General features: G+C 37.6%; 1 protein-coding gene across 7 annotated transcripts in view; it reads left to right on the top strand.

Annotated features, from left to right (window-relative positions):
- The window catches only part of NSRP1 (nuclear speckle splicing regulatory protein 1), a 52,202-nt gene extending 36,581 nt beyond the window's left edge, over positions 1 to 15,621 (top strand). For 6 of the 7 annotated variants that reach the window (XM_032279323.1, XM_032279322.1, XM_032279324.1 and 3 more), the window contains 5 exons: positions 1,271 to 1,327; positions 6,301 to 6,429; positions 7,319 to 7,526; positions 9,442 to 9,550; positions 12,384 to 14,271. In XM_032279323.1, the coding sequence (XP_032135214.1) occupies positions 1,319 to 1,327; positions 6,301 to 6,429; positions 7,319 to 7,526; positions 9,442 to 9,550; positions 12,384 to 13,443 (1,515 nt within the window). In that variant the 5' untranslated portion in view covers positions 1,271 to 1,318 and the 3' untranslated portion in view covers positions 13,444 to 14,271. Of the gene's footprint in view, positions 1 to 1,270; positions 1,328 to 6,300; positions 6,430 to 7,318; positions 7,527 to 9,441; positions 9,551 to 12,383 lie in introns of all 7 variants that reach the window. The other variant, XM_032279321.1, reaches the window with a different exon arrangement.
- Positions 15,622 to 18,260: the final 2,639 nt, after the last annotated feature.

Below are 18,260 nucleotides of genomic sequence, written 5' to 3'. Positions count from 1 at the left end.
TTTATTCCATTATTATGTTGCTTATCACATTTATATTGTAATTATCTCTTTTGTTGTTGTTGTTGGAGAAAGAGTATGGTTCTGTTGCCCAGGCTGGAGTGCAGTGGCACATTCTGGGCTTACTCCGACATCTGCCTCCCAGGTTCAGGTGATTTTCGTGTCTCAGCCTCCTAAGTAGTTGGGATTACAAGTGTGCGCCAACACTCCCAGCTCATTTTTGTACTTTTAGTAGAGACTGAGTTTCACCTTGTTGGCCAAGCTGATCTCAAACTCCTGGCCTCAAGTGATCCTCCTGCCTTAGCCTCCCAAAGCGCTGGTATTACAGGCATGAGCCACCGAGCCCAGCCATGTATCTCTTTGTCTTCCCTTTCAGACCACTTATCTGAAACAAGATCTTGTTTCAGTCTCTGTCCTAGGACTGTTCTTGTTTTTCACTATCCTCAGGACCTAGAACATGCCTGGTATGGAAGTCTTTTCGGTACATAGCTTTTGAATGATTATAGCCACAGATAGTTACTGCCGTCCTTAAGTCTTAAGCGTAAACCGAGAGCTTGGTATACTATATGGAGTGGTGAATATTAAAATAATTTGCTTTTTGTAAGCTGGGATCATACCATTTTAGTGTTAGAAGGTACCTGAAGTATTATCTAGTCCAGTCTTTCCCCATTTAACACATACACACACCACACACCGCACACACACACACACACACACACACACATATTTATATATACTTTCACATGTTCACATGAAGCAAATTGAAATCCATAAAGGTTGGGTGACAGTAGTGAAGTTAGGACTAAGAATTCATGTTTCCTCATTTTTTTCCTGTACCATTCTGTTTTCTCTGACACCTTATAATCTATTCTGAGGATTTACGGTGTAAATTCATTTATTTCCTAAAGTTTAGGGGGAAAAAGAACTCTGAAAATGTTAGTTTAATTTGTATTGTTACCCTTTTAACTATAAGTTAGGCACCATTGCCAACCAGAATATAGGTTAAGTATCCAAATCTGAAAATCTAAAATCCTAAGTGCTCTAAATATAAAACTTTTTGAGCATTAATGTAAAGCACAAAGGGAATGCTCACTGGAACATTTCAGGTACCAGATTTTCAGATTTGGGATGCTGAAGTAATAAGTATCTTAAAAATCTGAAATCCAAAACACTTTTGGTCCCACATGTTTTAGGTAAGGGACACTCAACTTGTACTGGAAAAGAAATTTTAAATTTAATGTTTAAAAAGTGACAATATATTTCTGTTTTATAGACCTCCGTGAGTGAAAGCCTTCAGAGGGAAGCTGCTAAGAAGCAGGCCATGAAACAGGTAAGGTAGAAGACTGGGATAAGTGCACTGAGTGAAGCATTTTGACTCATTTTTAAGTATCAGTTTTGGTATCTGAGTGCTGAGACTAAAACAGTAGGTTTAAGGAAAAACACAATGAAGAATTAGCTTCTCATTGCTGTGCTATAGAGTAAACTAGTTCTACTTATAGATTAGTCTAATAATGGATTGTTTGACTTGTTATTTATTAAATTGTTGCTAGTGAGCTTACTTGGAAAAAAAAAATCTTTTCACAACCAAAGTGATTTCACAGACTTATAATTATTTGAAGTTCATCTACCAAGAAAGAGGAATATCAGTTTTTTGGGTTTTTTTTTGTTGTTGTTGTTGTTGTTGTTTTGAGACAGAGACTGGCTCTGTTACCCAGGCTGGAGTGCGGTGGCGCACTCTTGGCTCACTGCAATCTCTGCCTCCCTGGTTCAAACAGTTCTCCTGTCTCAGCCTCCCTAGTAGCTGGGACTACAGGCACACACCCCACCATACCCCACTAATTTTTGCATTTTTAGTGGAGATGGGTTTTCTCCATATTAGCCAGGCTGGTCTCGAACTCCTGACTTCGGGTGATCTGCCCAACTAGGCCTCCCAAAGGGCTGGGATTACAGGCATGAGCCACTGCACCTGGCCTGATAATTTTAATAGACATGCTACTACCTTAGTGTTTCCAAGTACTTTTTACATACATTTATCTTTTACAATTCTCCTAAATTTGCCTATGGTCCTAATTAAGAAATCTGAAACTCAAAAATGCTAAAGTGCTCCTTATGATAATACTACTAATTATAGAAGTAGGCCTGAAGGTTTACTAATTTTTCTGCTTCTCCGCTAGTGTATCTTAGATTTTCTGCTGTAGAATGTAATGAAATTAAACAATAACAAGGTGCTTTTCTTTTTCATTTTAAATTCTTTATCCTTCACATTAGCTTTACCATTTTTGGTCCTATTTCCTTTTTGTCTAACTGGAAATCTGCATAAAGATAAGTTTATTAAGCACTTTCTATGTGCCAGGCATTATGACAATTTCCTTTTAAGAATGATTTTTAATTCTTACAATAATTCTATGAGATATATGCTTTTATAATCCTTATTTTATAGTTAAAGAAATGAAGGCAAGAATTTATGTGACTTTCATGAGATCACATAGTTAATAAATGCTAGGGTTTTGTTCAAAACTAGACAGTGAAATCTCAGAGTCTAAGCTTTTAACCAGTGTGTTTTACTCCTTCCCTGAGGAATTGTCACAGAAGTATATAGTCATTTTAAGATAATGTCATAGTTTCACAGTGAAATACAATGTGTAACTCAGCAGCCTCAGAATGATTAAATATACACACAGAACATGAAAAAACTGATTATTTAACGTAAATACTGGAGTGCTTCGAATCAGAATTTTGGAAAGACCATCAAGTTCAGCTTCCTCGCTGTATAAATGGGAGACTTAGTTCTGGAGAGTTAGGTGACTTTTCCAAGGTAATACATGTATCTTGTTTTCTAGGGTTATTTTAACATTTTTGTGCTGCCTTTTCTTCTTCATTTAACGCATGAATCCCAAATCTGCTTTTATTCTTAACTCTGTCTTGTTCAAAGCCACTTTATCTGTTTAGTAAGACTTTTTCATAGTTTGCTTGGAAATTGGAAATGCTGCTACAACTCTTATACCTTTCACCTGCCTTCTGCTGCTTTTTTCTTGCACCTATATTTCATACTCTTCCCTTTGTTCCCCACTTGGTTGATTCAGCTCGTCAAATGCCTTCATCCATACTAATTGAAACTATTCATTTTACTATGAAGAATACTAGCTTGATTGCATTTGCTAAATCTTAGAGAAAGTGCTCTTTGAAATGCGGTACTTTATTATTTTCTTCTTGTATCTGGACCTCAAGTGTACAGAAGTGACAATGGCAACATTATTGTCATATTCCGTGTTTCATTGGGAAAATTTTTAGCATGTTATCAGTAAATATGACATTTGCTGTAGGTCTCTTGTTGCTAATCTAAGGAAATTATTTTCTTAGTTTAAGGGTTTTGTTTGTTTCAATGGTGAGCTATATACAAAAAGGATATTACTTCATGACCATGTTGGTTTGATACCAGTAATGTAAGGTCAGCGTAACTTTAGAAGGTCAATCGTTGTAACTTCACAGAAGTGGTATAAACCTAACAAAAGCATAAAATGTTATCCTTCTTATATATTGTTGCATATGGCTTACTAAAGTTTTATTAGGTGTTTTTAAGTATTGAGGATTTTTACATCATAAGTGAGATTCAACAGAATAGGGTAGTTTCCTTTTTCTTTCACTGTAATTATCCAGATTGAAAAAGCCTGATAATACCAAGGTTTGGCTAGCCTTATACAATGAGCTAATATAATACTATATACATGTTGCTTTTTCTAGTTCATTTTCTGTCCTGACAGATTCGTGTTTTCTTCATTCTGTTTTCTTCATTCTATTTTCTTTGGGTTTATTTTGTTATTTTTCTAACTTTTGGAAATGGGTGCACAGCTCTCTGTTTTCTATTCTTTCTCTTTTCTAATATATGCATTTAAGGCTGTATGTTTCCCTCTAAGTACTTCTGTAGCTGGATCTTACAGATTTTGATAGGCAGTATTTTCATTGTTTCATGAAAAATGTTTTCTGGTTTGCATTAAGATTGCTTGCTTGACCCATGTATTATTAATTTCTGAACATATGGAGGTTTTTGATTACCTTTTTGTTAATCATTCCTAACATGATTACTTTGATTTTTTGGGGGTGTTTTGTTTTGTTTTTGAGATGGAGTCTCACTCCGTCACCTAGGCTGGAATACAGCACGATCTCGGCTGGCTGGAATACAGCACAATCTTGGCTCACTGCAACCTCTGCCTCCTGAGTTCAAGCGATTCTTCTGCCTCAGCCTCCTGATAGCTGTGTTTACAGGAGTACACCACCATGCCCAGCTAATTTTAATATTTTTAATCGAGACAGGGTTTCACTGTGTTGGCCAGGCTGGTCTCAAACTTCTGACCTCAGGTGATCTGCCTGCCTCAGCCTCCCAAAGTGCTGGAATTACAGATGTGAGCCACCACACTTGGCCCCTAACATGGTTACTTTGGATGCCAAAACATGGCGCTGTATTGTTTCATGCCTTTTAAGATGTAGAGGTTTACTTTATGGTCCAGTTTACAGTCAGTTTTTATAAATATTTCCTCTGTGTTTGAAAATGTTCTGTATTGATATAAAAATTAGCCCGACCTGGTGGTGTGCACCTGTAGTCACAGCTTAAACAGTTTAAAACAGCCCTCAGTCTCCCTTTTCCCTTGCTTTTTGTTATTGTAGTGGTGATTATTTCTTAGATTCCATGTTTCCCTCTTTGTGTTATCCAGGCTGATTTTGCAGAGGGAGCAAGAGTGCCAATTCATAATATCTGGGCAGGAAAATCTTTATTTTTCTAAAGGTTGAGAAGTGAAAATAATGAATTTCTTAATATTTTAAACAATATTCTAGAAAAAAAAGTTTTTCAGTTAGCGTGTGCATTGTTCAGAGTTTAAATGTTGGTATGTAAAAACCCAAGTCTATCAGATAGATTCTTTTGAATAATTTTGGATCACTTAAAAGGGATCCCTCTTGGATTCTATGTTAGACAATGTAGCAATTCAGAAAGAAGTTAAAATGTGTGGATTGTGTACCTCAGGAATTTACAAACTGGGGCAAGAGGCTAAGATTTGTGAAACAATTAGAAAGTTAAAACATCCATGATTGGCATGGTGGCTCAGGCATGTAATCCCAGCATTTTGGAAGGCTGAAGTGGGAGGATCATTTGAGCCCAGGAGTTCAAGACCAGCCTGAGCAACATGGTGAAACTCTGTCTCTACAAAACATATAAAAATTAGCCAGGCATGGTGGCACACGCCTGTAGTCCCGGCTACTTGGGCAGCTGAAATGGGAGGACCGCTTGAAGCCTGGGAGGCAGAGGATGCAGTGAGCCAAGATCATGTCGCATACTCCAGCCTGGTGACAGAGCGATACTCCATCTGTTTAAAAAAAAAAAGTCTAGTGTATTAATTAAGAGTTAAATATTGCAGAATAGAATGTTCCTCAGAGTTTAGAAGAAAGATCATTGGGGGTTAGAGGCCTCAGAAATGTGCTCATATGAGAAGTAGGGCTGGCCCTGAAACACTGGATAAGATTTTGATAGCTTGAAAGAGGAGGAAAAAACATCATTTAAGATAGGAGGAACATACATGATAAAGGCAGAGAGTTTATGTCTGACAACTCCAAAAATGATAATGAAAATTTAATATATAATACAGGCCTTTTAAAACCAGGGTTAGGTGTGTCTGTGGTACATTGGACCTTTTGACCTTTTGATGTTGAGATTTATATACAAACGAATAGATGATAATAATAGTTGACGTCACGGTGAAACCCCGTCTCTACTAAAAATACAAAAAATTAGCTGGGCATGGTGGCGCGTGCCTGTAATCCCAGCTACTCAGGAGGCTGAGGCAGGAGAATTGCCTGAACCCAGGAGGCGGAGGTTGCGGTGAGCCGAGATCGCGGCCATTGCACTCCAGCCTGGGTAACAAGAGTGAAACTCCGTCTCAAAAAAAAAAAAAAATAATAGTTGACGTCTATTGAATACTTATTCTCTATCAGGGTCTAAGTATTGTAAGTTTAATCATTTAATTATAACAGCTTAGAATTTAAATATAATCATTATTCTTTCTCTTCTAGATGAGGAAAATTAAGGCACAAAAAGATTATAAACAAACTTGCCCAGAGTAATTAGTAAGTGTAAAGCCAGGATTCACACCCAGGTGCTTGGCTCCATAATTTACATTCACATTTCCTATCTAAAATATAATTGTAATTTTTATGATATATTTTCAATTTATGAACCATTCTCAAAAAACATAGACTTTGTGGTATCTATTGGCTGGCTCATATTTTTGAAACATATTTAATTTTTTTTTAAAGACCAAACTGGAAATCCAGAAGGCCCTTGCAGAAGATTCTACTGTATATGAATATGACAGTATTTATGATGAAATGCAGAAACAAAAGGAGGAAAATAATCCCAAATTGCTTTTGGGGAAAGACCGAAAGGTTTGTAAGCTGAAATAACAAATTTTCTTTGACCTTGACCTACATTTTGTGTCTTAATCTTATTTTAACATGAGAATGATCTGAGAAAAAGCTTTTAGGTATGTGAAGTGTGAAGAGTCCCTAGTTCCAGGTATTATAGATTTGATCTTAGAACTCAAGAAGCACTACATATATTATCCTAATAGCCCAAGTGAATTATCTAACAGTTTTGTTTTTTGCTTTGAAACCTTTGCAAATAGTTTTTTGAAAATTTTTTCTTAGAAATTCTGATGTACCAAATTTGTACTGCTCCTGCCCTGTGTATGTTTATTTGTGTTTTATTATCCTCTCATTTTTTATTTCTTCCTAACTGGTAACTGAATCATCTGCCCACACCTATCATGATTTTATTTTCAGTGAGAAAAGAATTTGGGAGTGGGAAAAATTGAAATTCAGATTTTTTTTCTATCACCTCCTGTTTTTTCACAAGCACAGGCTGATTTTTAAGGGTATTTGCATCTGACATATCTGTCAGTAGAGTGGTGATACAAAATTATATTAAAGCTACTATTTTAAATCATATTTCTACTAAATGTGAAAAACTAATAGGAACTCTTCTGATTTTTTTAAATTAAGAGAATACCAGAGAAAAGAATGAGAAAAAATTTATATTTAGTTTGATTTTTTTTAAGTTAAATTGCATTATAAATAATTTCTTCTCTGCTACACCTAAATTTTTATTGAAAACAATTTCAATATTCATCTTGCTAGTAAGTTTATATTGAATGTAGGGACGACAATCTTATTTGGGCTGATCATCTCTATCTTAACAAATTCATTATAAAATTATAACAGTAATAACAATTACTATTTTTTTTACTCTTTTCCTAAATCTTTTTTATTTCCTTAGCCCAAGTATATTCACAACTTGCTAAAAGCAGTTGAGATCAGAAAAAAGGAACAGGAAAAAAGAATGGAGAAGAAAATACAGAGAGAACGAGAAATGGAAAAGGGAGAGTTTGATGATAAAGAGGCATTTGTGACATCTGCATATAAGAAAAAACTGCAAGAGAGAGCTGAAGAAGAAGAAAGAGAAAAGAGGGCTGCTGCACTGGAAGGTAAAATGAAAGAGGGGGAGAGGCACAAGGAGACAGTCGTGGAATCTCTACCCTGTGGTTAGCTGTTTACTCTTTCACTGAACTTCTGGGTTATAAGTTTATGATCATAATTTATATATAGGAATCCAAGACTCAAAATATATGGCATTATATAGTAGTGTAAAGCAGAGAGGGAAGTTTAACTAAAAGCACAGTTGAACTCTTCAGTAACTATTATTTCTACTAGACTTTTCCCTTAGTTCTCATTTTGTGGCTGTTGTCTTACAACATGATTTGAAATGTAAAAGCATTTATTACAAAGTATAACACCATAACATTTGTCAGAAACAATATAAATATAATTTTAAACCCTAGTTATATTTTTCCGGGATGAGAAAATAGTAACACCACTCCAGGAGCATCAACGGGACAATTAGAAAAATAATAACATTAATTGAAGAAAGAATAAAAATAGGATGAATTAAGAGTATCTTAATGCATTAGTGCTTTCTACTCATGATGATTTCTCAAGATCTAAGTAGAATATGTATTTATAAAATACCTTTTTTTTTTTTTTTTTTGAGACTGGGTCTTTGTCACCCAGGCTGGAGTGCAGTGGCTCAGCCATGACTCACTGTGGCCTTGACCTCCCAGGCTCCAATGATCTTCCCACCTCAGCCTCTTGAGTAGCTGGGACTACAGGAACATACCACCATGCTTGGTTAATTTTTGAATTTTTTGTAGAGATGGGGTCTCACTATGTTGTCAGGACTAGTCTTGAACTCTGGGCTCAAGCAGTCCTCCTGCCTCAGCCTCCCAAAGTGCTAACATTGTCGGTGTGAGCCACGATGTTCTACAAATACTTTAACAAACTCTCAGCTTTTTTTTTTTTTTTTGGATTTTTTTGAGACAGAGTCTTACTCTGTCGCCCAGGCTGGAGTGCAGTTGTGCGATCGTGGCTCACTGCAACTTCTGCCTCCCAGGTTCAAGTGATTCTAATGCCTCAGCCTCCCAAGTAGGTGGGTTTACAGGTGTGTACTACCACCACCGGATAATTTTTATCTTTTTAGTAGAGGTGGAGTTTCACCATGTTGGCTAGGTTGGTCTCCAACTCTTGACCTCAGGTGATCCACCCACCTCAGCCTCCCAAAATTCTGAGATTATAGGCATGAACCACTGTGCCTGGTCTCTTCAGTTTTTAAGTAGAAGAAAACCCAGTCTATAACATTCTGTCTAAGCATATACTGTGTGTTTAGAGTGCCAGTCGGAAAACTTTCTGTAAAGGACCAGATAATATTTTAGTATTCATATTTTAGGACTTTATAAATTCATATTTATAAATGCCAGATATTATTTATATTTTAGGGCTTTTTTTGGGAGTCTTGCTGTTGTTGTCCAGGCTAGAGTGCAGTGGTGCCATCTCAGTTCATTGCAACCTCCGCCTCCTGGGTTCAAGCATTCTCCTGCCTCAGCCTCCCTAGTAGCTGGGATTACAGGCACCTGCCACCACGCCTGGCTAATTTTTGTATTTTTAGTAGAGATGGGGTTTCACCATGCTGGCCAGGCAGGTCTTGAACTCCTGACCTCAGGTGATCCGCCTGCCTCGACCTCCCAAAGTGCTGGTATTACAGGCTTGAGCCATGGCACCTGGCCAGGGCTTTTTGTATATATGACCTCTGTCACAGTGACTCAGATGTGCCTTTGTAGTACAAAAGCAGCTTTGGACAATGCATAAACAAATGAACAAGGCCTTGTTTCAATAAAAATTTACTTATAAAAACAGGCAACAGGCCAAATTTGGCCTTTAGGATATAGTTTGCCAATTCCTGATCCAGAGAATAGTTTATACACTGCATGTTATATGCATTGCGTCTATAAAATGAAACTGCACTGTGGCTTGATAAATATATTCTAATTTTTACTTTCTCTCTCTTAGCATGTTTAGATGTAACTAAGCAGAAAGATCTCAGTGGATTTTATAGGCACCTGTTAAATCAAGCAGTTGGTGAAGAGGAAATACCTAAATGCAGCTTTCGTGAAGCCAGGTGAGGAGATGTGGTATATGAAATATTTTGAAGAAAGATACTGTTAATAAACTGTTTGTGGGGTCATTTTAACCCTCTGAAAGATGGAAGATTACAGCATTGCATATTGTGTTGTCAGCCAGCATTAACTAAATAAATGAATGTTAGAAATTTGCAGTTTCTTGATTTAAAACCTACAGATTTAGTTTAAGACCATTTTTATTCTGCAGTTCACAGAAATTGTTAAATTAAAACACAGTGATTGAGTTTAATATTATTGTAAAACCAAAGACAGACTTTTAATGTATAAAGTTTCTGAATTTTTAAGTGACTTAGGGGTCTTCTTAAGGGAGAGCAAAATCTTAAGGGAGAGCAAAATCAAACTGTGTTTTTTTCTGAGACAGTCTTACTCTGTCGCCTGGTGGATGGAGTGAGTATAGTGGTTCAATCATAGCTCACTGCAACCTTTATCTCATGGGCTCAAGTAATCCGCCCACTTTAGCCTCTCAGGTAGCTGGGACTACAGACACATGCCACCACGCCCAGCCAATTTTCTTTTTGTTTTTTTTGTTGTTGTTGTTTTTGTTTGTTTTTTTGTTTTTTTTTTTTGTTGTTGTTTTTGTTTTTGTTTTTGTTTTTGTTTTTTTTGGTGAGATGGAGCCTTGCTCTATTGCCCAGGCTGGAGTGCAATGGGGCGATTTCGCTCACTGCAACCTCTGCCTCCCAGGTTTAAGTGATTCTCCTACCTCAGCCTTCAGAGTAACTGGGACTACAGCCGCTTGCCACTACACCCAGCTAATATTTGCATTTTCAGTAGAGATGGGGTTTCACCATGTTGGCCAGACTGATGAATTCCTGACCTCAGGTGATCTGCCCACCTCTGCCTTCCATAGTGCTGGGATTACAGATGTGAGCCCCTGTACCTAGCCACCTTTTTTTAAAACTAAAAATATAGGTATTCCTCATGATCCTTAAAATGATTGGTGCCTAGTACCTTAAAATGATTGCTATCAGAATTAAGAAGAAATTTGGAAAGACTTAGGTGTCTACAATATAAATCTTTATGCACGTTCAGATAGTATATAAAAAGGAAAGTGGTTTATTTTCATAAATAGGACCCAGCCTTCATAAAATGTAAGACTTTACATATCAAGGGCTAGAACCGCACTGTTCAATATGTAGCCACCAGTCATGTGTAGCTACTTAAATTAGTTTAAAGTAAATAAAATAAAAAATTTTTATCACAGTGGCCACATTTCAAATACTCAGTTGCCATATTTGGCTGGTGGTTGCCATTCTGGACATCTCAGATATAAACATTACTATTTCTTGAGGCATTTCTATTAGTGCTGGTCTAGAAGGTAAATGATTAGAGGATTTTTGAATAAAGTTATAAGGTATTATAGGAATGTTGAGATGATTATGTCATAAGTATGTAGCTGAAGGCAAAAAAGTCTTGTCCTAAGCAAAAGAAAATTTAAATGTTCTGAGTAGATCTGAGTCTGTTGCTAAGGAAGGGAAGAGGTAGAAGAATAGAATTAAGGTGAAGAGAGGAAGTTAAGTTTATGCCCCACTCCTTCCCTACACTGCTAGGTTTTGATTACAAAATTGGTGAGAAGTTTGAACCTAAGAAACTGTATTTGAAGATTCAGGTTTTGAATGGAAACTATAATGCATTATGGCTTTGTGTTTGAGTTTCATCTGGAATGTTTATGAGGCTGCCATGAAACTCTGTAATGTTGTTGACGTAGTTGTACTTCTCAGAGTCGAATAATCGAATTCCTAACTGTTAGTGGGTCCTTTAGCCAAGATAGTTCTGCCAGTAATTCCTCGAGAACCAAAGTTGTTGTGCCATTAGTGTGATTAGTAAGAATCACTGAATGATTCTTATTTACATTATACTCACTGTGTGAGTACTATAAATAAAGTTAACTGTACTTGCCACATGGAACCATGTAGGTAATATAATTTTAGTGCTGTTGATTCTGACAAATTAATATATTTCAATTTTGTAGTGATAGGTGCCAAGGAGTGTATCAGGATACTAGTGCCTTTTTCATCATGAGAGAGAGTAAATATTTAGGATTATACTTGCCACATTTTGCTGTGCAAAGATTACCTTCATGTATTTCTAGGACTATTTTTATAATTTTTTTTTAAAAGAAGGAGGCCAGGTGTGGGCTCACTCCTGTAATCCCAGCACTTTGGGAGGCTGAGGTGGGTGGGTCACCTGAGGTCAAGAGTTTGAGACCAGCCTGGCCAACATGGCAAAATCCAGTCTGTACTAAAAATACAAAAGTTAGCCAGGTGTGGTGGTGCAGACCTATAATCCTAGCTACTCGGGAGGTTAAGTTGGGAGGATTACTTGAGCCTGGGAGGCAAAGGTTGCAGTGAACCGAGATTGTGCCGCTACACTCCAGCCTGGGTGACAGAGTGAGACCCTGTCTCTAAATAAATAAATAAGAAAGGAAACGAAAATCCAGGAGTTACAACCTAACCTTCATGTTGGGAAAGTAGAACTTAGATCCAAAACATATCTTCCTTTTCCCAATTATTCTTTGTCTTAGACTTACCAAAAAAGTAAAGACCTGTACAGACCCTTGCCTATAGGTTCTAGCAGACAAGAGCTAATTTTTTCTTTTCACTTCTACAAATATTGAAAATACTGGGAATGGTTCGAATTTGAAAATACTCATTTGCATAGACATCAGCACCTTTTTGCATTTGTATAATCAGACAGTATATATCACTATAGGTGTATTGATTTAAGTATTGAGAAAAATTATATAAACCCTTTATCTGCTTATTACAACTGATAATGTGGCTTTTTTTCTGCCCCTTTTATTCCCTTAAGATCTGGTATAAAGGAAGAGAAACGAAGGGGTTACTCCGATGAAGTAAGTTCAGAAAACAGAATACCACAAGAGAAATACATTCTTCAAGCTGATGTGAAAGTAGAGGAAAACCCAGATGCAGACAGTGACTTTGATGCTAAGAGCAGCGAGGATGATGAAAAAGAAGAAACTACAGTGAATTGCAGAAGAAAAAAGGTCATAGAGACCCCTGAGAATGACTCCAAGCACCACAGGAATCAAAACCACTCTCGGTCGCCTAGTGAAGAAAGAGGGCATGGTGCCAGACACCACACAAAAGGATCACAAACATCGAGAGGACATGAGAAAAGAGAAGATCACCACCAACAGAAGCAATCCAGAGACCAGGAGAACTATTACACTGACCGTGATTACCGGAAAGAAAGAGATTCTCATAGGCACAGAGATGCCAGTCATAGAGATTCCCATTGGAAGAGGCATGAACAGGAAGATAAACCAAGGACGAGGGACCAAAGAGAAAGAAGTGACAGAGAATGGAAAAGGGAGAAAGACAGGGAGAGATATTCCCAAAGAGAACAAGAAAGAGATAGACAACAAAATGATCAGATCCGACACCGTGAGAAAGGAGAGAAGGAAGAGAAAACCAAAGCTAAGGAAGAACATATGAAAGGAAGGAAGGAAAGATATGAAAATAATGATAAATACAGAGATAGAGAAAAAGGAGAAGTAAGTGTTCAGTCTTCAGAAAGACATCGAGACAGAAAGGAAAGCAGCCCAAATTCTAGGGCAAAGGATAAATTTCTTGACCAAGAAAGATCCAACAAAATGAGAAACGTGGCAAAGGACAAAGAAAGAAACCAAGAGAAACTCTCTACTTCTGAACTATCACTGGGAGCAAAACACAGACTCACAGAGGAAAGGCAAGAGAAGGATAAAGAACAAGAGAGACCACCTGAGGCAGTGAGCAAGTTTGCAAAGCGGAACAACGAAGAAACTGTAATGTCAGCTAGAGACAGGTATTTAGCCAGACAGATGGCACGGGTTAATGCAAAGACCTATATTGAGAAAGAAGATGATTGATGGCTACCCCGAGAGAAATATTTGAGGAAACACAGAAAACTCTTAATTCCTGGAACCTGCTGTGTCAACCAGAAAGGAATGTGTTACCAGTAGTTTGGAGGGCATTTTTAAATTTATTTTCAAAAATTTTAGGTTAAACTCAAAAGTCAGTCTAACGTCTTGAATGTTTGGATGTGGATGTTTGGCCGAATTTATATTCAGTATGTACTTATCAATACCACATTCTTTGTTGTATTCAAGAACCATAAGAGTGTGCTAATTCCCTGTAGTTACATATTGAAGAAAATTGGCCCCACTACAGCCATTAAAATTAATTTTGGCCAGATGTGGTAGCACATGCCTGTAATACCAACATTTTGGGAGGCTGAGGCAGAAGGATCACTTAAAGCCAGGCATTCAAGACCAGCCTGGGCAGGATAATTACTCCTTGTCTCTATTTAAAAAACAAGCCCGGCATGGTGTACATGCTTGTAGTCCCAGCTGTGTTTGAGAGGCTAGGCAGGAGGACCACTTGAGCCTAAGAATTTGATGTTACAGTGAGCTATGAACATACCACTGCACTCCAACCTGGGCAACAGAGCAGGACCCTGTTTCTAAACAATTTTTTAAATAAATAATTTAACTATTTTAATAATGTTAGGTTTGTTGCAGGAGCTGTTTGTTTTATAAATATTGTATTGCAGATAAAATGTGCATTGGAACAATAGAAAATATACTTTTATGTTCTGAAATTTGTATTAAAGTGTAAAATGTGAATCCTGCATCTTATCTAAGTAGCTTACAGCATAGTTGGCTTAAATGAAAATAATAGTATGCTTATACATTTTATTAATGCATTTAAAAGTAATTTCACTCATGTCACAATTCATCTGTTTGCTTTTAGTATAAATTAATTTGTAGTTAGTAAATTGGTTGTGCATGTAAATCACTTTTAACTAAAGGTGAAAATGTGTAGACATTTAGCCTAAATGAAATAGCTAAAGGTCCAGGTGAACTATTTCTAAACATGTCTCGTTTTATGTATTCTGAAAAAGATAGTGCAGTTTATTACAAGTTCTACTTGTGTATAAAAATAAAACTAGTATCTTTCTCCTGAGTCTTTGATATTCAGGAGATATAATTACACACTGTAAATATTTTATTTATGGGAAAAGGATGAATGCTGTGGAGAACATAATTCTCTAATAGGTTTTCCCATTAAGAAAGTGCTATTTATATCTCTCACAGTACTTTATCATAAAGAGCACATTTTATTTTTAGAAGGATAAACTTCTAAGTTTAATAAGATTGCTGACTAGATTAAAAACATTGTATATTAAGGGTCAGATTTCACATTCATAAATCATTTTATTGTACCTTTAAAACCAGAAAGGAAAAGTAACAGGAAAGTTAACGCCCAAATCTCTGACTGATTAAATGTCAGTTATATCCTAATACTCTAAAGTCAATCAGTGACAGTAACAAACTCCCAATATCACTGACTTGGTGTACACAAAGGGAGCAACATCACATAAGTCTGGAAAGGTAAGTTAGGTGACATTGTGGAAGGACCTTGAGTGACAGATAAAATCTTTAACTTTGGTGGGGATATGGTTTCTTTGTTAGAATTGTTTTATAACTAGATCCATGCATTGGGAAGATTAATTTGATCATAGCGTGCAAGGTAGTCTAGGAGGGAGAGACTGATGTCAGAGACATCTGATGATAAACTCATTTTCCCTCTCCCAGAGGGAAAAGCTCAGAATCTTTTACAAAGCAGCTTGGATCCTTACGAAAGCTATAAATTACTTTTATTAACCAACTTAATTTGACATAAATCAGTATGAGAGGCTGCAAATTTAAGAGTTTTCTTCTGTCTCCTTCTCCAAATAGAATGTTGATTTTGCCTCTGCGTTCATTCCCCCTTTTCTGGTAACAGCATCTTGTTTTGCCCTTGAGAAAACACACCTTTACTGCTCGTAGTTGGCAGGTTCAAATGGGGCAGAATAGCCTGCAGGAAGGATGTGTGACCCAAGCGAGGCTGATGTGGTCCTATTGTCAAAATTTACAGATGTTTTCTGCTGTCATTACTGATTATGGTGATGAGGTAAGTTTGGAGTTTCATGGGAGAGTGCCTTGCTGCCTGGCAGAAAAAAAGCTCACAAAAAAGCCAAATGGAAGGAAAAAAAAAAAAAAAAACATGATTGCTTTTGCATCTCTGGCTTTAGTGTAGCTTTTTTTTTTTTTTTCTTTTTTTAATTTTTTTGTTAAGATGAGGTTTCACCATGTTGGTCAGGCTGGTCTTGAACTCCTGACCTCAGGTGATCCGCCCATCTTGGCCTCCAAAGTGTTTGGATGACAGGCGTGAGCCACCGCGCCTGGCCCTTTTTAAAAATATATATATTTAAACAAATACTTTTCCCTTTTTCTGGTACGCTAGTTTGAATTGGATTTCTGCCATCACGACCCAAAAAGTCCTATCTGATAGAAGTTTCCATTTATGATAGCTCTATGCCAAAAGTTATCAGAACACTTTTAGTAAACTTTTTTATTGTAACATGTGAAGTGCACACGGAGTTTACAGCGTAATGGATTCACACAGTACACCTGGTTTAAAAAGACGTTCCCTGTGTCATAGAAGCTCCCCTTAAACATCTCCCCACCCTACTCCTGACTCAGCACCATAATTTTGCTTGTTTTCTAGATTCTTTACTAATCCATTCTTTGCTACCATCCATTGATGGACATTGGGTTATTTCTTTTGGGGGTTATGAATAGCAATGTCTTCTAGGTAATAATGTATATTGGAGATACATTCTTTTGCTTATCTTCTAGTAACATTCATGTGTGTTTTGATGGGGTAATTCCCAGGAATGGAGTTGCCAATTCGTAGTCTGTGCACATGTTCGGCTTTAGTGGTTAACTACCAATCAGTTTTCCAAAATACTGGAACTAAAATACACTCCTTTCATCAACGTATGAGAGTTTAGTTACGCCACATCTTACACTTGATATTTGTCTTTTGGCTTTTTGTCTTTTAGCTACTCTGATGGGTGTTGTATCTCATGGTTGTATTTTGTGGTTCTCTGATGGCTGTCTTTATTAACATTTGGGTATCTTGGCGGGGGTTGGAGGTTGTTTTTGAGACAAGGTCTTCCTCTGTCATCCAGGCTAGAGTGCAGTGATGGAATCATGGCTCACTGCAGCCTTGACCTCCCAGGCTGAAGCCGTCCTCCCACTTCAGCCTCCCAAGTAGCTGGGACTACGGCTGCATGCCACGACGCCTGAATAATTGTTTTGCAATTTTTATAGAGATGGGGTTTTCCTATGTTGTCTAGGTTGGTCTCGAACTTCTAGGCTCAAGTCAATCACCTGCCTTGAATTTTGAAAGTGCTGGTATTACAGGCATGAACTGTGTGACACAGTGTGTTTATCTTGTTTTCAATGGTCTGATTCTTTAGTCTCTCTGCTCCCTCCTTTTTTTTTTTTTTTTTTTTTTTTTTTTTGGTTATTTTGTTTTTGTTTTGTTTGTTTGGTGAAGGGGAACTATCTGCCTTTTTTATTGCATTTTAGGTTTTGGGGTACATGTGAAGAACATGCAAGATTGTTGCATAGGTACACACATGGCAGTGTGATTTGCTGCCTTCCTCCCCCTCACCTATATCTGGCATTTCTCCCCATGCCATCCCCCCGCAACTCCCCACCCCCCGCTGTCCTTCCCCTATTTCCCCCTAACAGACCCCAGTGTGTAGTGCTCCCCTCCCTGTGTCCATGTGTTCTCGTTCAACACCCGCCTATGAGTGAGAACATGCAGTGTTTGATTTTCTGCTTCTGTGTCACTTTGCTGAGAATGATGGCTTCCAGATTCATCCATGTCCCTACAAAGGACACGAACTCATCGTTTTTGATGGCTGCATAATATTCTATGGTGTATGTGTATGTGGCACATTTTCCCTCTCCAGTCTATCATTGATGGGCATTTGGGTTGGTTCCAGGTCTTTGCTATTGTAAACTGTGCTGCAGTGAACATTCGTGTGCATGTATCCTTATAGTAGAAGGATTTATAATCCTTTGGATATATACCCAGTAATGTTGTTTGTCTTTGTAACTGCAAAAATTTTTTCCCATTCTGTTGGTTGCCGATTCACTCTAGTGACTGTTTCTTTTGCCGTGCAGAAGCTGTGGAGTTTTATTAGGTCCCATTTGTCTGTTTTGGCTTTTTTTGTCAGTGCTTTTGGTGTTTTGGTCATGAAGTCCTTGCCTACGCCTATGTCCTGAATGGTTTTGCCTAGATTTTCTTCTAGGGTTTTTATGGTGTTAGGTCTTATGTTTAAGTCTTTAATCCATCTGGAGTTAATTTTAGTGTAAGGTGTCAGGAAGGGGTCCAGTTTCTGCTATCTGCCTTTTTGCTATCTGCCTTTTTCTTAATCTAGTACAAGTTTTGTTTGTTGTTTGTTTTGAGAGTTTCGCTCTTGTTGCCCAGGCTGGAGTGCAATGGCACAATCTCAACTCACTGAAACCCCTGCCTCCCAGGTTCAAGCAATTCTCCTGCCTCAGCCTCCCGAGTGGCTGGGATTACAGGCATACGGCACCACGCCGGGCTGATTTTGTATTTTTAATAGAGACGAGGTTTCTCCGTGTTGGTCAGGCTAGTTTCAAACTCCCAATCTCAGGTGATCCATGTGCCTTGGCTTCCCAAAGTGCTGGGATTACAGGCATGAGCCACCTCGCCCAGCCCCGGTACAGGTTCTTCATATATTCTAGATATGAGTTGTTTGTCTTTGTAAGGAACTTCTCCCTCCCCTTAATGGTATTTTTAATGAACAGATATCTCTAAT

This window comes from Sapajus apella, unplaced genomic scaffold, assembly GCF_009761245.1.
Source record: "Sapajus apella isolate SASKATOON/1434 unplaced genomic scaffold, GSC_monkey_1.0 scaffold12, whole genome shotgun sequence".
Lineage (NCBI taxonomy): Eukaryota > Metazoa > Chordata > Mammalia > Primates > Cebidae > Sapajus > Sapajus apella.
The sequence above is the reverse complement of the archived record's forward strand: the minus strand, read 5'-3'. Positions and strand labels throughout refer to the sequence as shown.